This window comes from Hippocampus guttulatus, chromosome 13, assembly GCF_054856545.1.
Source record: "Hippocampus guttulatus isolate MCC_2025c chromosome 13, RoL_Hgut_1.0, whole genome shotgun sequence".
Lineage (NCBI taxonomy): Eukaryota > Metazoa > Chordata > Actinopteri > Syngnathiformes > Syngnathidae > Hippocampus > Hippocampus guttulatus.
Genome location: NC_141273.1, coordinates 1,591,937 through 1,614,763, shown reverse-complemented (window position 1 = coordinate 1,614,763; position 22,827 = coordinate 1,591,937). Strand labels below are relative to the sequence as shown.

Genomic DNA, 22,827 nt, shown 5'->3' with positions numbered 1-22,827 from the left:
TGCATTGACAGAACAATGTTGACAAAATGGATCGTTGAGTTGTTGGTTTTGTTGTTGGTCCCCTGGCCATTTTGGAGGGGTAAGAAAATCCTGGGACTTCTAGTGGTAAGCCTGTGTTCCTCTTGAGTAGAGTGGACAGTACATCCGCTTGTCATGTAGAAAACCGGGGATCGATTCACTGACGGGGAGTTGTTGTGATTTTTATGAGTTTGGTAATCCAGTTTTTCAGAGCAAATTAAATAGGAGCAGGGATTGTTTCCTCAGAGTTTCGAACTGCCCCCAGTTCGAAACTGTGTGTGAGACAAACGTCATAGCCACAACACGATGGAAACAGATGACGCCATGGTTTTTCATTTCAGGGCTGCCAAACCGGCTCCTTTTAAGCCTGTGTTCTTCGTTTTTATAGTGACAGTATCGCCGCCAGTCACGCGGAAGACCAAGGTTCGATTCCCTGATGGGGAGTTGTGATTTTAATCATTTTGGTGATGCAGTTTTTCAAAGCAAATTAAAAAGGAGCAGGGATTGTTTCCAACCAGTTTCGAACTGGGGACCTTTCGTGTGTTAGTCAATCATTTAAGCCTGTGTTCCTCATTAGTATCGTGGACAGTATCTCCTGTCACGCGGAAGACCGGGGTTCAATTCCCTGATGGGGAGTTGTTGTAATTTAAATCATTTTGGTGATGCAGTTTTTCAGAGCAAATTGAAAAGGAGCAGGGATTGTTTCCACCCAGTTTCAAACTGGGGACCTTTCGTGTGTTTGACGAACGTGATAACCACTACACGATGGAAACAGATGGCACCACGGTTTTTCATATCAGGGCCGCCAACCCACATAACTGATAGCAGGGTTGGTGTTTTGGAGGGCACAGCTCCTTTTAAGCCTGTGTTCCTCGTTAGTATAGTGGACAGTATCTCCGCCTGTCACGCGGAAGACCGGGGTTCGATTCCCTGACGGGGAGTTACTGTAATTTTAATCATTTTGGTGATGCCGTTTTTCAGAGCAAATTGAAAAGGAGCAGGGATTGTTTCCACCCACTTTCGAGCTGGGGACCTTTCGTGTGTTTGAAGAATGTGATAACTACTACATTATGGAAACAGGTGACATCACAGTTTTTAATATCAGGGCTTGTCATCCTAGCTAACTGATAGCAGGCATGGTGTTTTGGAGGGCACAGCTCCTTCTAAGCCTGTGTTCCTCGTTAGTATCGTGGACAGTATCTCCGCCTGTCACGCGCAAGACTGGGGCTCGATTCCCTGACGGGGAGTCGTTGTGACATTTATCATTTTGGTGATCCAGTTTTTCACAGCAAATAAAAAATGTGTTAGGATTGTTTCCACCCAGTTTCGAACTAGGGACCTTTCGTGTGTTTGACGAATGTGATAACTACTACACTATGGAAACAGGTGACATCACAGTTTTTTATATCGGGAGTGTCAACCGCGCTAACTGATATCGGGGGGGGGGGGGGGGAACTCTTTTGGAGAATACAGCTCCTTCGAAGCCTGTGTTACTCGTTAGTATAGTGGACAGAATTTCCGCCTGTCATGCGGACGACCGGGGTTCGATTCCCTGATGAGTTGTGGTTGTTGTGACATTTATCATTTTGGTGATCCAGTGTTTCACAGCAAATCAAAAAGTAGTCAGGACTGTTACCACCCAGTTTCGAACTGGGGACCTTTCGTGTGTGAGACGAACGTGATAACCACTACACTATGGAAACAGCAGATACCACAGTCTTTCATTTCAGGGCTGACAACCCAGGTAACTGATAGCAGGGACGGTGTTTTGGAGGGCACAGCTCCTTTTCAGCCTGTGTTCCTCGTTAGTATCGTGGACAGTATCTCCGCCTGTCACGCGCAAGACTGGGGCTCGATTCCCTGACGGGGAGTCGTTGTGACATTCATCATTTTGGTGATGCCGTTTTTCACAGCAAATCAAAAAGGAGTCAGGACTGTTTCCACCCAGTTTCGAACTGGGGACCTTTCGTGTGTGAGACGAACGTGATAACCACTACACTATGGAAACAGCAGATAACACAGTCTTTCATTTCAGGGCTGACAACCCAGGTAACTGATAGCAGGGACGGTGTTTTGGAGGGCACAGCTCCTTTTAAGCCTGTGTTCCTCGTTAGTATAGTGGACAGTATCTCCGCCTGTCACGCGGAAGACCGGGGTTCGATTCCCTGACGGGGAGATATTGTAATTTTAATCATTTTGGTGATGCCGTTTTTCAGAGCAAATTGAAAAGGAGCAGGGATTGTTTCCACCCAGTTTCGAGCTGGGGACCTTTCGTGTGTTTGACGAATGTGATAACTACTACATTATGGAAACAGGTAACATCACAGTTTTTAATATCAGGGCTTGTCATCCGAGCTAACTGATAGCAGGGATGGTGTTTTGGAGGGCACAGCTCCTTCTAAGCCTGTGTTCCTCGTTAGTATCGTGGACAGTATCTCCGCCTGTCACGCGCAAGACTGGGGCTCGATTCCCTGACGGGGAGTCGTTGTGACATTTATCATTTTGGTGATCCAGTTTTTCACAGCAAATCAAAAAGGAGTCAGGACTGTTTCCACCCAGTTTCGAACTGGGGACCTTTCGTGTGTTAGACGAATGTGATAACCACTACACTATGGAAACAGGTGACATCACAGTTTTTTATATCGGGAGTGTCAACCGAGCTAACTGATATCGGGGAACTGTTGGAGAATACAGCTCCTTCGAAGCCTGTGTTCCTCGTTAGTATAGTGGACAGCATTTCCGCCTGTAAAGCGGACGACCGGGGTTCGATTCCCTGATGAGTTGTTGTTGTTGTGACATTTATCATTTTGGTGATCCAGTGTTTCACAGCAAATCAAAAAGTAGTCAGGACTGTTACCACCCAGTTTCGAACTGGGGACCTTTCGTGAGTTAGACAAATGTGATAACCACTACACTATGGAAACAGGTGACATCACAATTTTTTATATCGGGGCTGTAAACCTGGCTAACTGATAGCAGGGATGGTGTTTTGGAGGGTACAGCTCCTTCTCAGCCTGTGTTCCTCGTTAGTATCGTGGACAGTATCTCCGCCTGTCACGCGCAAGACTGGGGCTCGATTCCCTGACGGGGAGTCGTTGTGACATTTATCATTTTGGTGATCCAGTTTTTCACAGCAAATCAAAAAGGAGTCAGGACTGTTTCCACACAGTTTCGAACTGGTGACCTTTCGTGTGTTAGACGAATGTGATAACCACTACACTATGGAAACAGGTGACATCACAGTTTTTTATATCGGGAGTGTCAACCGAGCTAACTGATATCGGGGAACTGTTTTGGAGAATACAGCTCCTTCGAAGCCTGTGTTCCTCGTTAGTATAGTGGACAGCATTTCCGTCTGTAAAGCGGACGACCGGGGTTCGATTCCCTGATGAGTTGTTGTTGTTGTTACATTTATCATTTTGGTGATCCAGTGTTTCACAGCAAATCAAAAAGTAGTCAGGACTGTTTCCACCCAGTTTCGAACTGGGGACCTTTCGTGTGTGAGACGAACGTGATAACCACTACACTATGGAAACAGCTGATAACACAGTCTTTCATTTCAGGGCTGACAACCCAGGTAACTGATAGCAGGGACGGTGTTTTGGAGGGCACAGCTCCTTTTAAGCCTGTGTTCCTCGTTAGTATAGTGGACAGTATCTCCGCCTGTCACGCGGAAGACCGGGGTTCGATTCCCTGACGGGGAGTTATTGTAATTTTAATCATTTTGGTGATCCAGTGTTTCACAGCAAATCAAAAAGTAGTCAGGACTGTTTCCACCCAGTTTCGAACTGGGGACCTTTCGTGTGTGAGACGAACGTGATAACCACTACACTATGGAAACAACTGATAACACAGTCTTTCATTTCAGGGCTGACAACCCAGGTAACTGATAGCAGGGACGGTGTTTTGGAGGGCACAGCTCCTTTTAAGCCTGTGTTCCTCGTTAGTATAGTGGACAGTATCTCCGCCTGTCACGCGGAAGACCGGGGTTCGATTCCCTGACGGGGAGTTATTGTAATTTTAATCATTTTGGTGATGCCGTTTTTCAGAGCAAATTGAAAAGGAGCAGGGATTGTTTCCACCCACTTTCGAGCTGGGGACCTTTCGTGTGTTTGACGAATGTGATAACTACTACATTATGGAAACAGGTAACATCACAGTTTTTAATATCAGGGCTTGTCATCCGAGCTAACTGATAGCAGGGATGGTGTTTTGGAGGGCACAGCTCCTTCTAAGCCTGTGTTCCTCGTTAGTATCGTGGACAGTATCTCCGCCTGTCACGCGCAAGACTGGGGCTCAATTCCCTGACGGGGAGTCGTTGTGACATTTATCATTTTGGTGATCCAGTTTTTCACAGCAAATCAAAAAGGAGTCAGGGCTGTTTCCACCCAGTTTCGAACTGGGGACCTTTCGTGTGTGAGACGAACGTGATAACCACTACACTATGGAAACAGCTGATAACACCATCTTTCATTTCACTGCTGACAACCCAGGTAACTGATAGCAGGGACGGTGTTTTGGAGGGCACAGCTCCTTTTCAGGCTGTGTTCCTCGTTAGTATAGTGGACAGTATCTCCGCCTGTCACGCGGAAGACCGGGGTTCGATTCCCTGACGGGGAGTTATTGTAGTTTTAATCATTTTGGTGATGCCGTTTTTCAGAGCAAATTGCAAAGGAGCAGGGATTGTTTCCACCCAGTTTCGAGCTAGGGACCTTTCGTGTGTTTGAAGAATGTGATAACTACTACATTATGGAAACAGGTGACATCACAGTTTTTAATATCAGGGCTTGTCATCCGAGCTAACTGATAGCAGGGATGGTGTTTTGGAGGGCACAGCTCCTTCTAAGCCTGTGTTCCTCGTTAGTATCGTGGACAGTATCTCCGCCTGTCACGCGCAAGACTGGGGCTCGATTCCCTGACGGGGAGTCGTTGTGACATTTATCATTTTGGTGATCCAGTTTTTCATTGCAAATCAAAAAGAAGCTTTGTTCCCACCCAGTTTCGAACTGGGGACCTTTCGTGTGTGAGACGAACGTGATAACCACTACACTATGGAAACAGCTGATAACACCATCTTTCATTTCACTGCTGACAACCCAGGTAACTGATAGCAGGGACGGTGTTTTGGAGGGCACAGCTCCTTTTCAGGCTGTGTTCCTCGTTAGTATCGTGGACAGTATCTCCGCCTGTCACGCGGAAGACCGGGGTTCGATTCCCTGACGGGGAGTCGTTGCGACATTTATCATTTTGGTGATCCAGTTTTTCACAGCAAATCAAAAAGGAGTCAGGACTGTTTCCACCCAGTTTCGAACTGGGGACCTTTCGTGAGTTACACGAATGTGATAACCACTACACTATGGAAACAGCTGATAACACAGTCTTTCATTTCAGGGCTGACAACCCAGGTAACTGATAGCAGGGACGGTGTTTTGGAGGGCACAGCTCCTTTTAAGCCTGTGTTCCTCGTTAGTATAGTGGACAGTATCTCCGCCTGTCACGCGGAAGACCGGGGTTCGATTCCCTGACGGGGAGTTATTGTAATTTTAATCATTTTGGTGATCCAGTGTTTCACAGCAAATCAAAAAGTAGTCAGGACTGTTTCCACCCAGTTTCGAACTGGGGACCTTTCGTGAGTTAGACGAACGTGATAACCACTACACTATGGAAACAGGTGACATCACAATTTTTTATATCGGGGCTGTAAACCTGGCTAACTGATAGCAGGGATGGTGTTTTGGAGGGTACAGCTCCTTCTCAGCCTGTGTTCCTCGTTAGTATCGTGGACAGTATCTCCGCCTGTCACGCGCAAGACTGGGGCTCGATTCCCTGACGGGGAGTCGTTGTGACATTTATCATTTTGGTGATCCAGTTTTTCACAGCAAATCAAAAAGGAGTCAGGGCTGTTTCCACCCAGTTTCGAACTGGGGACCTTTCGTGTGTGAGACGAACGTGATAACCACTACACTATGGAAACAGCTGATAACACCATCTTTCATTTCACTGCTGACAACCCAGGTAACTGATAGCAGGGACGGTGTTTTGGAGGGCACAGCTCCTTTTCAGGCTGTGTTCCTCGTTAGTATAGTGGACAGTATCTCCGCCTGTCACGCGGAAGACCGGGGTTCGATTCCCTGACGGGGAGTTATTTCCACCCAGTTTCGAACTGGGGACCTTTCGTGAGTTAGACGAATGTGATAACCACTACACTATGGAAACAGGTGACATCACAGTTTTTTATATCGGGAGTGTAAACCGAGCTAACTGATATCGGGGAACTGTTTTGGAGAATACAGCTTCTTCGAAGCCTGTGTTCCTCGTTAGTATAGTGGACAGCATTTCCGTCTGTAAAGCGGACGACCGGGGTTCGATTCCCTGATGAGTTGTTGTTGTTGTGACATTTATCCTTTTGGTAATCCAGTGTTTCACAGCAAATCAAAAAGGAGTCAGGACTGTTTCCACCCAGTTTCGAACTGGGGACCTTTCGTGAGTTAGACGAATGTGATAACCACTACACTATGGAAACAGGTGACATCACAATTTTTTATATCGGGGCTGTAAACCTGGCTAACTGATAGCAGGGATGGTGTTTTGGAGGGTACAGCTCCTTCTCAGCCTGTGTTCCTCGTTAGTATCGTGGACAGTATCTCCGCCTGTCACGCGCAAGACTGGGGCTCGATTCCCTGACGGGGAGTCGTTGTGACATTTATCATTTTGGTGATCCAGTTTTTCACAGCAAATAAAAACAGAGTTAGGATTGTTTCCACCCAGTTTCGAACTGGGGACCTTTCGTGTGTTAGACGAATGTGATAACCACTACACTATGGAAACAGATGACATCACAGTCTTTTTATATCGGGAGTGTCAACCGAGCTAACTGATATCTCGGACTGTTTCGGAGGCTTCAGCTCCTTTAAAGCCTGTGTTCCTCGTTAGTATAGTAGACAGCATCCCCCCGTCACGCGGAAGACTGGGGTTCGATTCCCTGACGGGTCGTTGTTGTTGTGACATATATCATTTTGGTGATCCAGTTTTTCACAGCAAATCAAAAAGGAGTCAGGACTGTTTCCACCCAGTTTCGAACGGGGGACCTTTCGTGTGTGAGACGAACGTGATAACCACTACACTATGGAAACAGCTGATAACACTGTCTTTCATTTCAGGGCTGACAACCCAGGTAACTGGTAGCAGGGACGGTGTTTTGGTGGGCACAGCTCCTTTTAAGCCAGTGTTCCTCGTTAGTATAGTGGACAGTATCTCCGCCTGTCACGCGGAAGACTGGGGTTCGATTCCCTGACGGGGAGTTATTGTAATTTTAATCATTTTGGTGATGCCGTTTTTCAGAGCAAATTGAAAAGGAGCAGGGATTGTTTCCACCCAGTTTCGAGCTAGGGACCTTTCGTGTGTTTGACGAATGTGATAACTACTACATTATGGAAACAGGTGACATCACAGTTTTTAATATCAGGGCTTGTCATCCTAGCTAACTGATAGCAGGGATGGTGTTTTGGAGGGCACAGCTCCTTCTAAGCCTGTGTTCCTCGTTAGTATCGTGGACAGTATCTCCGCCTGTCACGCGCAAGACTGGGGCTCGATTCCCTGACGGGGAGTCGTTGTGACATTTATCATTTTGGTGATCCATTTTTCACAGCAAATCAAAAAGGAGTCAGGACTGTTTCCACCCAGTTTCGAACTGGGGACCTTTCGTGTGTGAGATGAACGTGATAACCACTACACTATGGAAACAGCTGATAACACAGTCTTTCATTTCACTGCTGACAGCCCAGGTAACTGATAGCAGGGATGGTGTTTTGGAGGGCACAGCTCCTTCTAAGCCTGTGTTCCTCGTTAGTATCGTGGACAGTATCTCCGCCTGTCACGTGGAAGACCGGGGTTCGATTCCCTGACGGGGAGTTATTGTAGTTTTAATCATTTTGGTGATGCCGTTTTTCAGAGCAAATTGAAAAGGAGCAGGGATTGTTTCCACCCACTTTCGAGCTGGGGACCTTTCGTGTGTTTGAAGAATGTGATAACTACTACATTATGGAAACAGGTGACATCACAGTTTTTAATATCAGGGCTTGTCATCTGAGCTAACTGATAGCAGGGATGGTGTTTTGGAGGGCACAGCTCCTTTTCAGCCTGTGTTCCTCGTTAGTATCGTGGACAGTATCTCCGCCTGTCACGCGCAAGACTGGGGCTCGATTCCTTGACGGGGAGTCGTTGCGACATTTATCATTTTGGTGATCCAGTTTTTCACAGCAAATCAAAAAGGAGTCAGGACTGTTTCCACCCAGTTTCGAACGGGGGGCCTTTCGTGAGTTAGACGAATGTGATAACCACTACACTATGGAAACAGGTGACATCACAATTTTTTATATCGGGGCTTTAAACCTGGCTAACTGATAGCAGGGATGGTGTTTTGGAGGGCACAGCTCCTTTTCAGCCTGTGTTCCTCGTTAGTATCGTGGACAGTATCTCCGCCTGTCACGCGCAAGACTGGGGCTCGATTCCCTGACGGGGAGTCGTTGTGACATTTATCATTTTGGTGATCCAGTTTTTCACAGCAAATAAAAACAGAGTTAGGATTGTTTCCACCCAGTTTCGAACTGGGGACCTTTCGTGTGTTAGACGAATGTGATAACCACTACACTATGGAAACAGATGGCATCACAGTCTTTTTATATCGGGAGTGTCAACCGAGCTAACTGATATCAGGGACTGTTTTGGAGGGTTCAGCTCCTTTAAAGCCTGTGTTCCTCGTTAGTATAGTGGACAGTATCTCCGCCTGTCACGCGGAAGACTGGGGTTCGATTCCCTGACGGGGAGTTTTTGTAATTTTAATCATTTTGGTGATCCAGTTTTTCACAGCAAATTAAAAAGGGGGACGGATTGTTTCCACCCAGTTTCGAATTGGGGGCCTTTCTTGAGTGAGACGAATGTGATAACCACTACACTATGGAAACAGGTGACATCACAACTTTTTATATCGGGGCTGTAAACCTGGCTAACTGATATCAAGGACTTGGAGGCTACAGCTCCTTTGAAGCCTCTCTTCCTCGTTAGTATAGTGGACAGCATCGCCGCCTGTCACGCGGAAGACCGGGGTTCAATTCCCTGACGAGTTGTTGTTGTGACATTTATCATTTTGGTGATCCAGTTTTTCAGATTAAATCAAAAAGGAGCAGGGATTGTTTCCACCCAGTTTCGAGCTGGGGACCTTTCGTGTGTTAGACGAATGTGATAACCACTACACTATGGAAACAGGTGACAAGACAGTCTTTCATATCAGGGATGTGAACCCACATAACTGACAGCGGGGACGGTGTTTTGCAGGGTACAGCTCCTTTGAACCCTGTATTCCTTGTTCGTATAGTGGACAGTATCACCTGTCACGCGGAAGACCGGGGTTTGATTCCCTGATGGGGAGTTGTTGTAATTTAAATCATTTTGGGGGTGCAGTATTTCAGAGCAAATGAAAAAGGAGGAAAGATTGTTTCCACCCAGTTTCGAACTGGGGACCTTTCGTGTGTTAGACGAATGTGATAACCACTACACTATGGAAACATATGGCACCACGGTTTTTCATATCAGGGCTGTCAACCCACATAACTGACAGCGTGGACGGCATTTTGCAGGGCACAGCTCCTTTGAACCCTGTATTCCTTGTTCGTATAGTGGACAGTTTGTCCGCCTGTCACGCGGAAGACTAGGGTAAGATTCCCTGACGGGGAGTCGTAATTTTCACTGCCAACCACCCCAACACCTAACAAGAACATACTATCATTTCATTTCTCTTCTGCAGGCACTTGACAACCTCCCAAGTGCACAAAGCTGCCTGCCTTTCAATCGCTCTTTACCAGCTTGCTTCAATGGCTTTGGGCGTGACATCTTACAAGCCGTGCAGCAACAACAGATGAATGCCATCACATCTTTCATTGATGGATCAGTCGTGTATGGCTCCGGGCCAAAAGTCAACAACTTACTGCGAGACCTCTGCGGGTTGAATGGGAAACTCACTGTTAATGAACACTTCATGGACCCCAAAGGAAGACCCTACCTACCTTTCGAAGAATCTCTCCAATCAGTCTGTCTGCATGGTGAGGAAAATGTGGCATGTTTCCGCGCTGGAGACAGTCGGGTCAATGAGGGTCTGCCTCTGACCAGTTTGCATCTGCTTTGGCTGAGGCAACACAATCAAATAGCCGAGACACTTAAACACCTCAACGGTCACTGGAATGCTGAGACCATATATGAAGAAACACGCAAGATTATTGGGGCTCTTCACCAGGTACAGTATCTTACTTAACATATGGTCCAATTTTGTTGTGGAGAATGAAATGGCTCGGCATGGCGTCATTTTGTCACTGGTTTTTATTCCATGTACTGGGATGGTTTTTATCTTCCAGTTTGTTCAAATTGAAAATGCTAATTGTGTTAGTCCTTAATGACAAAATGAAGATGCACAGAGCCACCTTAGGTTTCACATTTCTCACACAAGTGTAAGAAAACGTAACCACTGTTATGGGAAAAGAGACACTTGACACTTCATCTCTAATACCAAATTTTTAATGATGGTTCAAACTACATTTTTTGAGGTTGTATTTACATTACCTTAGTACAAATTCCAAATTGGTTGATGTCAGAGACAAAAATGTCACCATATTTAGTTACAACTTGTGCAGGTTGAATTTCTTACTTCCTCACATTTGTAATCTTAGGTCTCACCTCTTAGATCATAGGTGTCAAACTCAGGTCCCGGAGGGCCACTGTCCTGCATGTTTTCCAAGTCTCCCTGTCGCAACACACCTGATTCAAATGATCAGATCATCAGCAAGCTCTGCGGAAGCCTGACATTGAACCTGTTCATTTGAATCAGGTGTGTTGCAGCAGGGAGACTTGGAAAACATACAGGACAGTGGCCCTCCAGGACCTGAGTTTGACACCTATGTCATAGATCAAGGAGAGAGACAAGCCCCTCCATACGGGACTGACTAAATTAGCTTTTTAAACACTGCCACGTGATGTTGTTTTTCTGCTGCACATCACTCAACGTTGTGCTTTGTGCGCAGGTGCGTCACAACACGGGTGCATTGCGTTCACATTCGAAGTTGTATTTGTAATATGAACGAGGACATTATAAAATTGGATTAAACAAAAACTCCAAATTGGGTATTTGCTGAAAAATATTCCAGGTCAGATGATAACATACATTACTGTTTGGGACAGAAATGCTCTGCTACAACCATTACACCAGCAAACATTTGTTGACAGACTGCTGACCAGACATGGGCATTCCTGTCATGATTCTGTTTGTGACCAACAGGTGGCACTGTAGGGCTCTCCCTGCAGTTGCACACCTGTTGGTCGTTATGTAATTATTGCTTTAAAAGGGTTCCACTCTGTGTCGGATCATTGTTTGTTTGTTGGTTCCTGTCATGTTTGCTCTGTAATGATGTTTCGGGTCATGTTTTTGTTACTATTAGTTTTGAGCTTCAGTCATGCTTTTTCTTTGATACTTTGGCTTAGTTTTGTTATCAGGGCTTTGTTTTGGATTTCGTTTTCTGTGTTTTTATCAATACAATTCTTCAAGTACAACCTGCTCCTCCCTCCTGGCTGCTTTTTAGGGTCCACCACCACCACAATTCCGTCCCTCGGACGGAACGATTTGTCCATCCGTCCCAGACAGATGCCCATTTTAGGGGCGGAAGATGAAGGACAAAGCAGGGACGGAAGTGGGTTTTTGTCCTTCCTTTAATTGTCCCTAACTGGGTTAAGTCTGTGGTGTCGGGACGCAAAATGACAAGCACTGGAGCGGGGGTCGGCAATCCGTGCCTCCAGAGCGCATGTGACTCTTTCGCGCTGCCCTAGTGTCTCCCTGGAGCTTTTTCAAAATGTTTGAAAATGGAAAAAGATGGGGGAGGAAATATATACTGAATATATATTTTTTAATATGGTTTCTGTTGGAGGACAAACATGACACAAACATTCTTAACATTGCTTTAAAAATGTGTAGAGTAAATATTAAATGTCAACATTTCTGTCAACGAGGATTTGCGTTGCCTGCGATGCACGTTTCTATTAGCAGGACGGGATGCCAGGCAAGGTGGCTGTTGTAAAAAAAAAAAAACATCATCTCATGTACAATTCACCAATGGTACTGGCAAGGAATGTGAATGTGGATGGCTGAGAGAAGCATTTTAAACGGGACACGTGAGCTACAACAGTTAACACACTGCAAACATGCGTCCCACGCCTCGATCATTTTAGGAGACGTTACGGATGTTGCTCATCGTGGCATTCGTGTGTAAGTGTGTGCGTGCAGTCACAGGTCGATCGCGGGAGGTCTGTTGATCAAAAAGTAGATTCCTAAAACATTCCTTAGTAATCATCTTTATGTTCAATCATTATTTTATCCTCATGAACAATGGTACTTTTTCTTTCAAACTTCCAATGTTGGAGCAGTATGAGCAGTATTGGCATTTGTAAGGATTTAGGCTTTTTGAACTGGAGGTTCATGGTTGGAGTCCCGCTGTAGACAAATGTAAAAATGGTAACAAGTTGGTGGGAACATGCTTGTTTGTCTTTGTCCTGGCTACTGTTGCCGTGTATCCCGGTAATAATTTAAAAGCAGCAATGTCATGCTCTCATTGGGCTTTAGTTTGGCTTTTAAAACTGAATTACAGTGTTTTCTGCTTTTTCTTAGATTATAACCATGAGAGATTATGTTCCAAAAATAATTGGGAAAGAGTTTTTCGACAATTACATCGGACCATATGAAGGATATGATCCAACTGTGGACCCATCTGCCTCGAATGTTTTTGCCACGGCGGCATTCCGGTTTGGTCATGCAACGATCTCCCCAGTCGTCAGGAGACTCAATGCGAGCTACCAGGAACATGAAAGTTTCCCCAGTTTAAAGCTGCATGAAACCTTCTTCACTCCATGGCGAATCATCAAAGAAGGTAAGAGTTATTCATGAAACTGGCTAGACATATGTTGCTTGTCATTTCTTTACTCGGCTGAAATCTTCAGCATTATCTCCACCGTAAGATACGTTCCCTTAATGGACCACTTTTTAACATTTTGATTCATGCTAATGCAGAAAATTTGGCAGAACATCCAAAGTAATGTATATTTTTCCGAACACAATAGCTATTGTTTTTAAAATAAACAATATTATCACAACCACGGCCGCAACAGAAAAAAATTTCCGTTGGGTGGCCAGGGTGACAAAACACCTCAGGCTGGGTTAGCTAAGATTGGGCAGGCATGAGTGCGTTATACAAGCCACAGTCAGGGTTTCATGAAAACAATTCAAACCTATCCTACTCTGGCATCCCTTCACTGGCTCCCCATTCATTTTAGAGTTATTTTCAAGATCCTCTTATTTGTTTTCAAATCTCTGAATAATCTCGCGCCACCTTACCTCTCTGAGCTCATCCGCCCCTACACACCTGCCCGGCGCCTCAGGTCTGTGGACCAGACTTTATTAGAAGTACCAAGAACTAAACTGAGGCTCAGAGGGGATCGAGCCTTTTCTGTTGCTGGTCCCTCTCTCTGGAATGACCTCCCACTAAACATTCGGCAAGCCTCCTCGCTGCCCATCTTCAAAACCCTCCTCAAAACTCACTTGTATTCTTTGGCATTCGACTCAGCATGACTTAGATTTGTTCTTGGTTTTACTGTTTGGTGCTTTCTACCGCCTTTATTACCGATTTGTCTTACTGTTTATTGTGCATGTTAAATTGCTCCATGTACAGCACTTTGTATGCAGCGATGGCTGTTTGAAAGTGCTCTATAAATACTGTTGACTTGACTTGACTTGACTATCCACAACGATGCCCACCGCACACACAATCAAGCAGGAACAAGTCTTCGTAAAAACTAAAATGTTGCTGATCTTAATTTACTAGATACTGCTACTTTTTTTGCTGTTGCTTTTGCTCCCCTAGTCTACTCTCATGCGGTGATTTCCAAGCCCAAGTAAACAGCAGTGATGAATTGTCGCCAACGTCGGACGCCATTTTGTATCCTACGATCAATGGTTCATTCAGTCAAATCGTATCTCAAAAAAGCAATGACCAAAAATCTCGTAAAGGGTCTGTATTATGCTATTTTAAGATTTCCACAGTTAACTATAGGCACGTGTTTGTGGCACAATCTGTGGCACAATGGTGATCTGATTTCTTCTGAAAATATGAGTTGTTTTGTTGGCTATTTTAACAATGGATGTGAGACGCCTGGCTCACTAAAATCCCATCCCTCCGCGTGTGGCTGCCACACCATTTTCATGATGTTTCAAAAGCCAGCCACTGCGTACATATGAATCCATATGTATCTGAGCACGCACCACCGACAAAACAGTAAATACTAACAATAAAGTTGCCGGGTCGGCCGGCGCCTCTGCTGGGGAGGCCGCTCGTAGCGCCTCTTTCCCGGATACACTTGTCCCGGTGGTTGCTTGAGAAAGCAGATGCGTGTTTAGTCTGCAGGGGCAATATGGAGGTGGCTCCTTCAATCTTATAAGAGTGGGGACCCAATCGTTTTATTGGATTGGACGTAGATTATGTTTAAAGACAGGAATGAGCAGGAATGCTTAAATGGGTAAATGGAGAAAGGGGGTATTTTTATTTATTTATTTATTTAGTAAGAAATTAGCATTTCAACACGGATAAATGCCCCAAAATCAGATTTTGCATGATATAGGCCCTTTATTTTGTTTTTACGATTCTAAACTTTTATTTTGACTTAGTTCGATCCTGCTTGTATGATGAATATGTTGGGCAAGATTAGTATATGTGTGTTTTTCATTTAATCAAACCGTGAATGCAGATGGTATGATAAACAATGACATCTCTGCCATGTCTTTTGCTTCCCATGGTGTGGAAGTTATGATCTTGATTGCCATTGACTGTAAAAATGGAATGTTTGTTGCAGAACACTCGCGTGATGACCATTTTTAGTAACTAGTCATCCTACATAGTAGTCCCCGACCCCCAGGCCACGGACCGGTATCGCACAGAAAGAATAAAGAACATATTACTTCAGTTTATTTATTTCGGAATCTCAAATATGTTTTACTTTGAAAAAAATAACCGGATTCTCAGGTACATGCGTCTACAGTATGTCACTCTTGACGCAGGTCAAGGCGTGCTTCTCGATCACATGATAGGTTACCGCTAAAATGAAATCGGGGAGCGAGCAAAATGATTAAAAAACAACTTTGGAAAGTTTCTTTGGGAAGGGAAAAGGCCCAGCCAGGGGACAGAAGAGGAGCCTACGACTTTCAAGAAAAAGAAGGCTACATTTAATAGACAGTATCAGGAGTCCGAATTAAAATATGGCTTTATCTCAACGGGAGATTGCCACGCAATTAGCCCACTCTGCATGATATGCAGCGATGGCTAGTTGTATTTTTCATGCACTTTGTATTTGCAGTTTATCTTACTTTGAAGCCACATTTAAACGTTACCATAGCGACCAGAGAGCGCTGCGGCCCGATAGGACGTTCCTCCTGTCATGATTCGTGTTTATTATTATGTTCCAAAAATACCACCGTTTTCACGCAGGTCAAATCATATTTTGTTGTATTTACACACCTTAAAGGTCAGTCCCTGAAAATATTGTCTGACAATAAACCGGTCCACGGGGGCAAAAAAGGTTGTGGACCGCTGATTGAACACATCAGTGTTTTGAAATTTGTAGTCTGACTACAGTTAATATTTGAAAATTTACTGTGTTACTTTTCCTCCTTTAAAGCTTTCAGAATTACTCAAATTGACTCATTATTCCAATTTACAGTCACTCTTGAAAGCGGAAATGAACACGGACTTCGAATTGTGTGTCCAGTAATCATTGCATCCGAAATGTGGAGCGTGGATCGGTGACGTGGGCAATGAAATCCGAACCTTTCCTGAAGCACCGTACCACGTGACTGATTCAGGAAATGGATCAGTGGTGTTGGCGATTAGACCGTGTTGTCATTTCAAGTGACAGCGATAGAGTCCCCCAGCACAGCTTGTGTGGGTGTCACTCCAATGGCTATATTTGCAAGTATTTTGAAGTTGGAACAGTGGAACCAGCAAAAAAAAAGGAAGCAATTCCCCAGTTTAAAAGTTCTTTTCGAAACCCCATCTAAATCTGTGACACTGAATGCTACAAATGAAGTTCAGAAATACTTGGCAGAACTGAACATTGATAGACACGAAGATCCACTGCAGTATTGGCGATGGCGATAACATCATTTTGAAGGCCCTGACGGCATGCCACTGTTGTATGTATAAGTACTGTATATAAACGGACGGACGGATAGATTCTTCATAAAGCCTTTTGGAAACAGGAGATTTTGATCCCCTCACCCCCTGCCCTCCGGAGGTTGTTGCTGATGTCACAAACAGTTGGTTTTTGGTCCTTCCAGACACTTTTATGTAAGCTGAAACAAGAAAATTAAGCAAAAGTTTTTTCTTTTTTTTTCTTTTTAAGGTGGGATTGACCCAATCCTGAGAGGTGCACTTGGAACGCAAGCAGCAGCCCCTCATTCAAACAAATTGTTGACAGACGAACTGACAAAGAGGCTGATTGTTTTATCTATTCCACAAGATATGGACCTGGCTTCATTGAACCTGCAGAGAGGACGAGATCATGGACTCCCAGGTTCGTTTTAAACTGGACAATAAATAACTTCCAATATTGTAGTGTATGTTTATATTGCTAGATATCATTGCACTTCTCCATACAATTAATTTCAGCAAATGCCAAATGATGTTGTTACTCCAAGAAAGCCTCCATGCTACTGCTGCCATGATTAGGACAGAACAGAGGAGCGGCAATCTTACACCAGCTTTCTTAAGACGTTATCTGCTTCACTCAAACTGCGTGTGGCTAAACTTGCTGATGTGAATGATTTAGTCTTTGTTTATCAATATGGCTCATTTGCATAGAGGTGGGAAATTATTTGCATATCACCTCATTTAAATACACGCAAATAACACCGCATCGTGCTCGGCATCTCAATCAGTGATATATTTCACCATCTTCACGTGCTTTCACACAAAAGCCTCGCAATCTCCCACCATTTGACATGTTCTGAGGAATAGAATTTCCTCATGTTTTTGTGTTTGAACACAATGACTAACAAGACTATAAACCTACTGATGTATGCACATCATGATTGCGGTTGTTCAGACAATTTGCTTGATCCATCTCTTCGAAACTGCGAACTCTCTTCGAAGATGAGCTATTTAGGTTGACCTAATGAAGTGAAAATGACTCGGCGATGCGCCTGAAGACAAAATATGGCATAGTCATGGCAGCCAGAGCATCCCCTCCCTCTATGCAGATCATGAGCAGTGCGTGGGGTGCCCCATGCCACGCAAGAGGACACGTTGCGACCTGCGACATCTGACCGATGTGAGGACATGGAGACATGTCAATGAAAATTAGATCCAGACCCAGTCCCTCCCCCAACCGCTGCCCCCCTCCAAAAAAACTGTTTCAATTGCTCATGATCGTTTCAGGCTTCTACACAGCTTGCTGATGAGCTGATCATTTGAATTAAGTGAGTTGAAGTAGAGAGAAGCACGTCGACTTCACAGTGCAGAGGTACCGGGTTCAATTCCAGCTCTGGCCTCCCTGTGTGGAGTTTGCATGTTCTCCCCGGGCCTGCGTAGGTTTTCTCCGGGTACTCCGGTTTCCTCCCACATTCCAAAAACATGCATGGCAGGCTGATTGAACACTCTAAATTGTCCCTAGGTGTGAGTGTGAGCGTGGATGGTTGTTCGTCTCTGTGTGCCCTGCGATTGGCTGGCAACCGATTCAGGGTGTCCCCCGCCCACTGCCCGAAGACAGCTGGGATAGGCTCCAGCACCCCCCGCGACCATTGTGAGGATGAAGCGGTTCGGGAAATGGATGGATGGATGGAAGTAGAGAGAGATCTAAAACAGGCAGGATATGGCTCTCGAGGAACTGGCCTTCCCTACCCCTGGTCTCAAGTAAAGATCGTACCAATATTTTGGACTTTGACTTTGAATGAAGAATGAATTTAACATGGTTTTTCTCTCAGTAGACCAGGGGTTCCCAACCTTTTTTGACCGAAGATCTACTTTTCAAGACAACCAACCTTCCACGATTGACCTGTGCACACGCACACGCACACGCAACCATGCACACAGGCACACACGTATGCCATGATGAGCAACAGCCATAATGGCCCCTAACATGAACGAAACACAAAAATAAAATAGATACAATAGTTTGTGAGTTTGTGAAAAGGAAATCACTCACTACCTAAGTATAGAGCTGACGCTGAGGCATGGGACACACTTTTGCAGCATGTTAAGTACAGAAACTATCGTACGTATGAGTACCGTTTTATAAAGCTTCCCCTGGCGCTCCAGAGTGCCATTCTTTGCCAGTGCCATCTGTGGATTGCAGCTAAAACAAACATGGAATGAAAATAATAGTTTAAAAAAGATAGATGGCAACAGCTCAGATTGCAGACCGCTGACCGCTAATAAGGTTCGGTGATGCAGATCATGCGCCAGCGTGGGTTAAAGGTGACCTGCTTTTGTGATTGTATTTTTAAAATAGTTTTCTTGTAAAAGTGAAACTGATTGGATGCTTAGGGTGTAGCGTACACTTCCACAAAAATATCCGGGCTATGACATGCATGGTTTTGGAATGCGGGAGGAAACCAGAGTACCCAGGGAAAAGCTACGCAGGCACAGGGGAGAACATGTAAATTCCACACAGGAAGGCTGGAGCCAGAATGCTTGCACCTCCGCACTGTGAGGCCGATGCACTCACCTGTCGACCACCGAGCCATTGTCATATATCTATATCTACATGTCTATAGCTATCTATCATAGATATAAATAGACCCTCTCCTAGTATGTTTATTTAGTTGCTTGATTTTAGATTCCCAAATCCATTATTTTGTTTTTGAATGTATTTTTAACTTATTTTTACAATATCAATGTTTTTACTTTGCATGCGATCATTCTCTCCGAGCTTTGCTGCAATCACCAGAAATCCAAATATTTGTATCATTTGCAAACAACCCAAATTCCCATAGCTTCACTGATCAAACTGAAACGACAAACTTGCATGTCGTCACTTGTGTTGACTTGAATGTAAACACAAAACTGCAGTTTTTAAACACCTCCCAATCCATATCTCCTCCAGGATGCTGTTGACTCGGCTTGGGTGGTATAACAGTGGTTTCTCTCGCCGAAGGTTACAGGTTTTAATTATCAGTCAGCCAACCCCCGTGAACTAGTTGAAGTATTCTTGAGCAAGTTATTGAATCGCGGGTTGCTTCTGATGCTGTATCATGAGTAAGTGAATGAGGAGACTATGTTAGTACCTCGAAGGTGGAAAAGCATTCACATCTTCAAATGAAAGCTGATTGACCATTAAATTTTCAGGATACAACGATTGGAGAGATTTTTGTGGACTGGAGCGCATCAGGACACTGGAAGATTTTAAACGGGTCGTAAGTGATTCCAGCGTTGCAGAGAGGATACTTCAACTGTACAAACACCCTGACAACATTGACGTATGGCTCGGAGGACTTGTTGAGACATTTTCGCCAGGCTCAAGAACCGGTCCTGTGTTTTCATGCCTGATTGCAAAGCAGATGAAAGCACTTCGTGATGGTGACAGGTGAGGTCTGTACTGGAAATTTACAAGTCAAGATTAGATTGATGCACCGTTTGTAAAATGGCTCATGCTCAAAGTAACGGCAACATGTCAAATGTAGCTTCTTACAGTGTTTATAACAATTTTCGAGTCCCTTTTCTGCACATTTACAAGAATGTTTCTCACCTTGAATCACATTGTTAAACTCAAGGCCTGGGGGCCAGATCCATGTGACAACTTCCATGATCCTTGTATACCAAAATTTTAACGTCTCATGTAATACACAATTAACTTTTCGCAGTAACCTGAACAACAATTGAAAGACCTATTTTCCTGCATTTCTGATTTCAAAACTATCCATCCATCTATTTTTTGTTACTATTACTTCCTGTGTACCGCTTCTTTCATTTATTGGCGGATGCTGCTTATTTCAACTTGCAAGCCATTGTTAGGACAGGGACTTCAATGAGCTAGAATCACACATATTACCGCCGGGTCTGATGCCGTAAATATGGGCACAGTTCGCCACTGGTCATGTAATATCACAAATCTGTAATGTAACATATAAGAGAGCTATTGTAAGTTTTCTTGTTACCAAAACCCTCATTACAGTAACTTAAACTATAGTTGATTAAACCATTATTCTTGACTTCCTTATATGGTTTCACAGTCATAACGGCCCTACAAGGGAAACGGTAATTATAATGTGGCCCATGAATAAAATGAGTTTGACACCCCTGATCCACACAATCTTATCCGGCCCAACCAGGGTGCTTTGAAGCAGCTAACTCCAAAGATCATACCAGTCCATGACTCCAATACTGAGTTTTCAAGAAGACCATTTCTTTTTTTTTTTTCAAGGTTTTGGTGGGAGGCAGACGGTATGTTCAGCCAAGAGCAGAGGGATGAACTTCTAAAGGTTTCACTGTCTAAGATCATATGTGAAAATACTGACATCACAGAGGTCCCACCAGATGCCTTCATATTGGGGAAGTACCCCTCGGGTTACGTCTCATGTAACAATTTACCAGCAATGAATTTGGAGGCGTGGCGAGAGGAAAAAAGTGAAGGTATGTGGCGCAACATCTGTGCTATTAGCATATTAGCATTGTATCAATTTCAATGACAAATAGCACCTGACTGCAGTGCAAAATGTTCAGACCTTGGTGATCTGCCTTCTCACTTTTTACATTGTACAGTATTTGCTACCTTGCTGTATGGTAGCATTGCAATGTTAGCATTTTGTCATTTCTCATTAGAATAAGTACCTGTCAACAGCGCACGATCTGCTCCTGCATTTTAAGTCGTGAGGCTATCTTCCTATTTCTGAACAGATAAACATTTTGGATGTGAGCATTTAGGAATTACTATTTCAAGTAGTACCTGAATGTAGGATATGATGTAAAATTGTAATCATCTGTCAAGCGCTTTTTCTAGTTAGGTTGCTATCTTGCCATCACACCGACAGTTATGTCCGTATTTTTAGCCATTGTCATTCAAAAACCTACCTGACAGTCTTAGAATGTCAGCTTTTTAGCAACAAAGCATCAGCCTCGCAGCTCAACAGGACAGCTTTCACAAATACCGTATACAACGCTTGCAGGTGATCAGCGTAGCAGGCCTATTAAAATTTTCTGCAGAAAAATGTTTTAGTTAAAATTGAAATTCAATCAACCATTCTGCTGAATTTGCAATGCCAATGTAATGTTTACTAACATGAGAACTTATCATCCACCCCCAGATTTAAAACGATGTGGCTCTCCTGGCCAGATCGAGAATGGTGATTACGTACTGTTCAAGATAGCTGGCAAATTGGCGGCCCTGTATTCCTGTTACCGTGGCTTTAAACTAACAGGAAATGCCTTGATTGCTTGTGAAGGAAATCAGTGGAACAACAAATGTCCACATTGTGAAGGTATGTGCAATATTTAGCCAAATGGAAGTGCTGAATATCAAAGATTGTATTTAGAATGGCTTCCCAGCAAAGCTATTTTCACCCCAGACAATTCAAGATCTCTGGCCTTGGAAACACAATTTATGCTCCACTCTGACTGGAGCTTTACTACCATCAAGTGGGACAAATACACAAGTCAACCGTGCTAAACTATATGGCCAAACATATTCACATGTTGACTTATCCCAGCATACAAACTAACTACACTAACTAACTTGGATAGCCATAACCATGTCTTTTCATGTCCTCAAGGAATCTTTTGAAAGTTGGCGAGACAATGGAGCAGACCTCCCCCACCCCCACCCCCACCCCCACCACAGGAAACACCGGAATCCTCCTCCGGTTTCAAAAAAAAACGATGCCTTTCGAATTGTGTACCAAGTGACAGTTGAAAACAAAATTTGGAGTGAAATGTTTTGATTCGTTTGCAGATTAACTAGCCACCTAAAAAGTTTAGGGAAAAAAAGCTAAATATCATCTGTCCAAAACTTCCACTGTTGTCCAAAGCATGTCACATTTGTTTGCCAAGCAGTTGCAGCCTTCATGTTTGTTTCTCACTAAAGTGAAGATCCAGGGACCATGCCGAATGATAATGATGAAACATTTTTTTTCATGACAAAACACTTGTCTGACAAGCGTATGTATCTTGTAAGGGACCACGACTTGATCTTGCAAATTGAGATTTTGTTCTCACAGGGCACCAATATCCCTGATGCAATCCCTCATGTACCAATTGAGGTGTCTTACAAGTAGGTCAAACTAAATAAAAGAAAATACTTATTCAGATACTTTAATTCAGTACTTCATCATTCGGTTTAACTGTGCACAGAGTCGTGGTTAGAACGTCTGTAGTAGCTCTCTGTCTTTCACAGTCAAGAGATGCAGTTTCAAATTTATGCTGGATCACCTCTTTATGGAGTTTCTCCCCATAATTGTGTGTGTGTGTGTGTGTGTGTGCGCGCGCGTGTGTTTTACAGTTACTCTGGCCTCCTCCCACAGTGGTTTAATTGGAGACTCTAAATTGCTCTGAGATGTAAATGTTAGTGGGAAAAATTTGTTCCACACCTGTTTGTGACCTGTGATTGACTCACATCTTGCCTAAAGTCAACTGTGATGGGCTCATTTTACCCATGAGGAGGAAAAGCTGCATGGAAAATGGATGTACTGTATCGTGCGTGGTGTTAAAACAAATTAAAAAAGCTTTGTTGCAACAGCCT

At 44.1% G+C, this 22,827-nt stretch overlaps 1 protein-coding gene and 28 non-coding genes across 32 annotated transcripts in view; 8 read left to right on the top strand and 21 right to left on the bottom strand.

Annotated features, from left to right (window-relative positions):
* The window catches only part of tpo (thyroid peroxidase), a 28,062-nt gene extending 5,239 nt beyond the window's left edge, over positions 1-22,823 (top strand). For 3 of the 4 annotated variants that reach the window (XM_086127265.1, XM_086127264.1, XM_086127263.1), the window contains 7 exons: positions 9,821-10,306; positions 12,722-12,980; positions 16,501-16,671; positions 19,443-19,680; positions 20,518-20,726; positions 21,398-21,571; positions 21,863-22,823. In XM_086127265.1, the coding sequence (XP_085983391.1) occupies positions 9,821-10,306; positions 12,722-12,980; positions 16,501-16,671; positions 19,443-19,680; positions 20,518-20,726; positions 21,398-21,571; positions 21,863-21,873 (1,548 nt within the window). In that variant the 3' untranslated portion in view covers positions 21,874-22,823. The remainder of the gene's footprint in view (positions 1-9,820; positions 10,307-12,721; positions 12,981-16,500; positions 16,672-19,442; positions 19,681-20,517; positions 20,727-21,397; positions 21,572-21,862) is intronic. The other variant, XM_086127266.1, reaches the window with a different exon arrangement.
* trnad-guc (transfer RNA aspartic acid (anticodon GUC)) lies at positions 888-959 on the top strand. Its single transcript has one exon. It is a non-coding gene; the product is annotated as a tRNA-Asp (tRNA).
* On the bottom strand, positions 1,330-1,402 carry trnav-aac (transfer RNA valine (anticodon AAC)). The gene has a single exon. It is a non-coding gene; the product is annotated as a tRNA-Val (tRNA).
* trnav-cac (transfer RNA valine (anticodon CAC)) lies at positions 1,649-1,721 on the bottom strand. Its single transcript has one exon. It is a non-coding gene; the product is annotated as a tRNA-Val (tRNA).
* Positions 1,954-2,026, bottom strand: trnav-cac (transfer RNA valine (anticodon CAC)). Its single transcript has one exon. It is a non-coding gene; the product is annotated as a tRNA-Val (tRNA).
* Positions 2,123-2,194, top strand: trnad-guc (transfer RNA aspartic acid (anticodon GUC)). Its single transcript has one exon. It is a non-coding gene; the product is annotated as a tRNA-Asp (tRNA).
* Positions 2,565-2,637, bottom strand: trnav-aac (transfer RNA valine (anticodon AAC)). Its single transcript has one exon. It is a non-coding gene; the product is annotated as a tRNA-Val (tRNA).
* trnav-aac (transfer RNA valine (anticodon AAC)) lies at positions 3,175-3,247 on the bottom strand. The gene has a single exon. It is a non-coding gene; the product is annotated as a tRNA-Val (tRNA).
* Positions 3,482-3,554, bottom strand: trnav-cac (transfer RNA valine (anticodon CAC)). Its single transcript has one exon. It is a non-coding gene; the product is annotated as a tRNA-Val (tRNA).
* trnad-guc (transfer RNA aspartic acid (anticodon GUC)) lies at positions 3,651-3,722 on the top strand. Its single transcript has one exon. It is a non-coding gene; the product is annotated as a tRNA-Asp (tRNA).
* trnav-cac (transfer RNA valine (anticodon CAC)) lies at positions 3,787-3,859 on the bottom strand. The gene has a single exon. It is a non-coding gene; the product is annotated as a tRNA-Val (tRNA).
* On the top strand, positions 3,956-4,027 carry trnad-guc (transfer RNA aspartic acid (anticodon GUC)). The gene has a single exon. It is a non-coding gene; the product is annotated as a tRNA-Asp (tRNA).
* On the bottom strand, positions 4,398-4,470 carry trnav-cac (transfer RNA valine (anticodon CAC)). Its single transcript has one exon. It is a non-coding gene; the product is annotated as a tRNA-Val (tRNA).
* On the top strand, positions 4,567-4,638 carry trnad-guc (transfer RNA aspartic acid (anticodon GUC)). Its single transcript has one exon. It is a non-coding gene; the product is annotated as a tRNA-Asp (tRNA).
* Positions 5,005-5,077, bottom strand: trnav-cac (transfer RNA valine (anticodon CAC)). The gene has a single exon. It is a non-coding gene; the product is annotated as a tRNA-Val (tRNA).
* Positions 5,310-5,382, bottom strand: trnav-aac (transfer RNA valine (anticodon AAC)). The gene has a single exon. It is a non-coding gene; the product is annotated as a tRNA-Val (tRNA).
* trnad-guc (transfer RNA aspartic acid (anticodon GUC)) lies at positions 5,479-5,550 on the top strand. Its single transcript has one exon. It is a non-coding gene; the product is annotated as a tRNA-Asp (tRNA).
* trnav-aac (transfer RNA valine (anticodon AAC)) lies at positions 5,615-5,687 on the bottom strand. The gene has a single exon. It is a non-coding gene; the product is annotated as a tRNA-Val (tRNA).
* Positions 5,920-5,992, bottom strand: trnav-cac (transfer RNA valine (anticodon CAC)). Its single transcript has one exon. It is a non-coding gene; the product is annotated as a tRNA-Val (tRNA).
* trnad-guc (transfer RNA aspartic acid (anticodon GUC)) lies at positions 6,089-6,160 on the top strand. Its single transcript has one exon. It is a non-coding gene; the product is annotated as a tRNA-Asp (tRNA).
* Positions 6,162-6,234, bottom strand: trnav-aac (transfer RNA valine (anticodon AAC)). Its single transcript has one exon. It is a non-coding gene; the product is annotated as a tRNA-Val (tRNA).
* trnav-aac (transfer RNA valine (anticodon AAC)) lies at positions 6,469-6,541 on the bottom strand. The gene has a single exon. It is a non-coding gene; the product is annotated as a tRNA-Val (tRNA).
* Positions 6,774-6,846, bottom strand: trnav-aac (transfer RNA valine (anticodon AAC)). Its single transcript has one exon. It is a non-coding gene; the product is annotated as a tRNA-Val (tRNA).
* On the bottom strand, positions 7,079-7,151 carry trnav-cac (transfer RNA valine (anticodon CAC)). The gene has a single exon. It is a non-coding gene; the product is annotated as a tRNA-Val (tRNA).
* Positions 7,689-7,761, bottom strand: trnav-cac (transfer RNA valine (anticodon CAC)). Its single transcript has one exon. It is a non-coding gene; the product is annotated as a tRNA-Val (tRNA).
* Positions 8,300-8,372, bottom strand: trnav-aac (transfer RNA valine (anticodon AAC)). The gene has a single exon. It is a non-coding gene; the product is annotated as a tRNA-Val (tRNA).
* On the bottom strand, positions 8,605-8,677 carry trnav-aac (transfer RNA valine (anticodon AAC)). The gene has a single exon. It is a non-coding gene; the product is annotated as a tRNA-Val (tRNA).
* Positions 9,208-9,280, bottom strand: trnav-aac (transfer RNA valine (anticodon AAC)). Its single transcript has one exon. It is a non-coding gene; the product is annotated as a tRNA-Val (tRNA).
* Positions 9,510-9,582, bottom strand: trnav-aac (transfer RNA valine (anticodon AAC)). Its single transcript has one exon. It is a non-coding gene; the product is annotated as a tRNA-Val (tRNA).
* Positions 22,824-22,827: the final 4 nt, after the last annotated feature.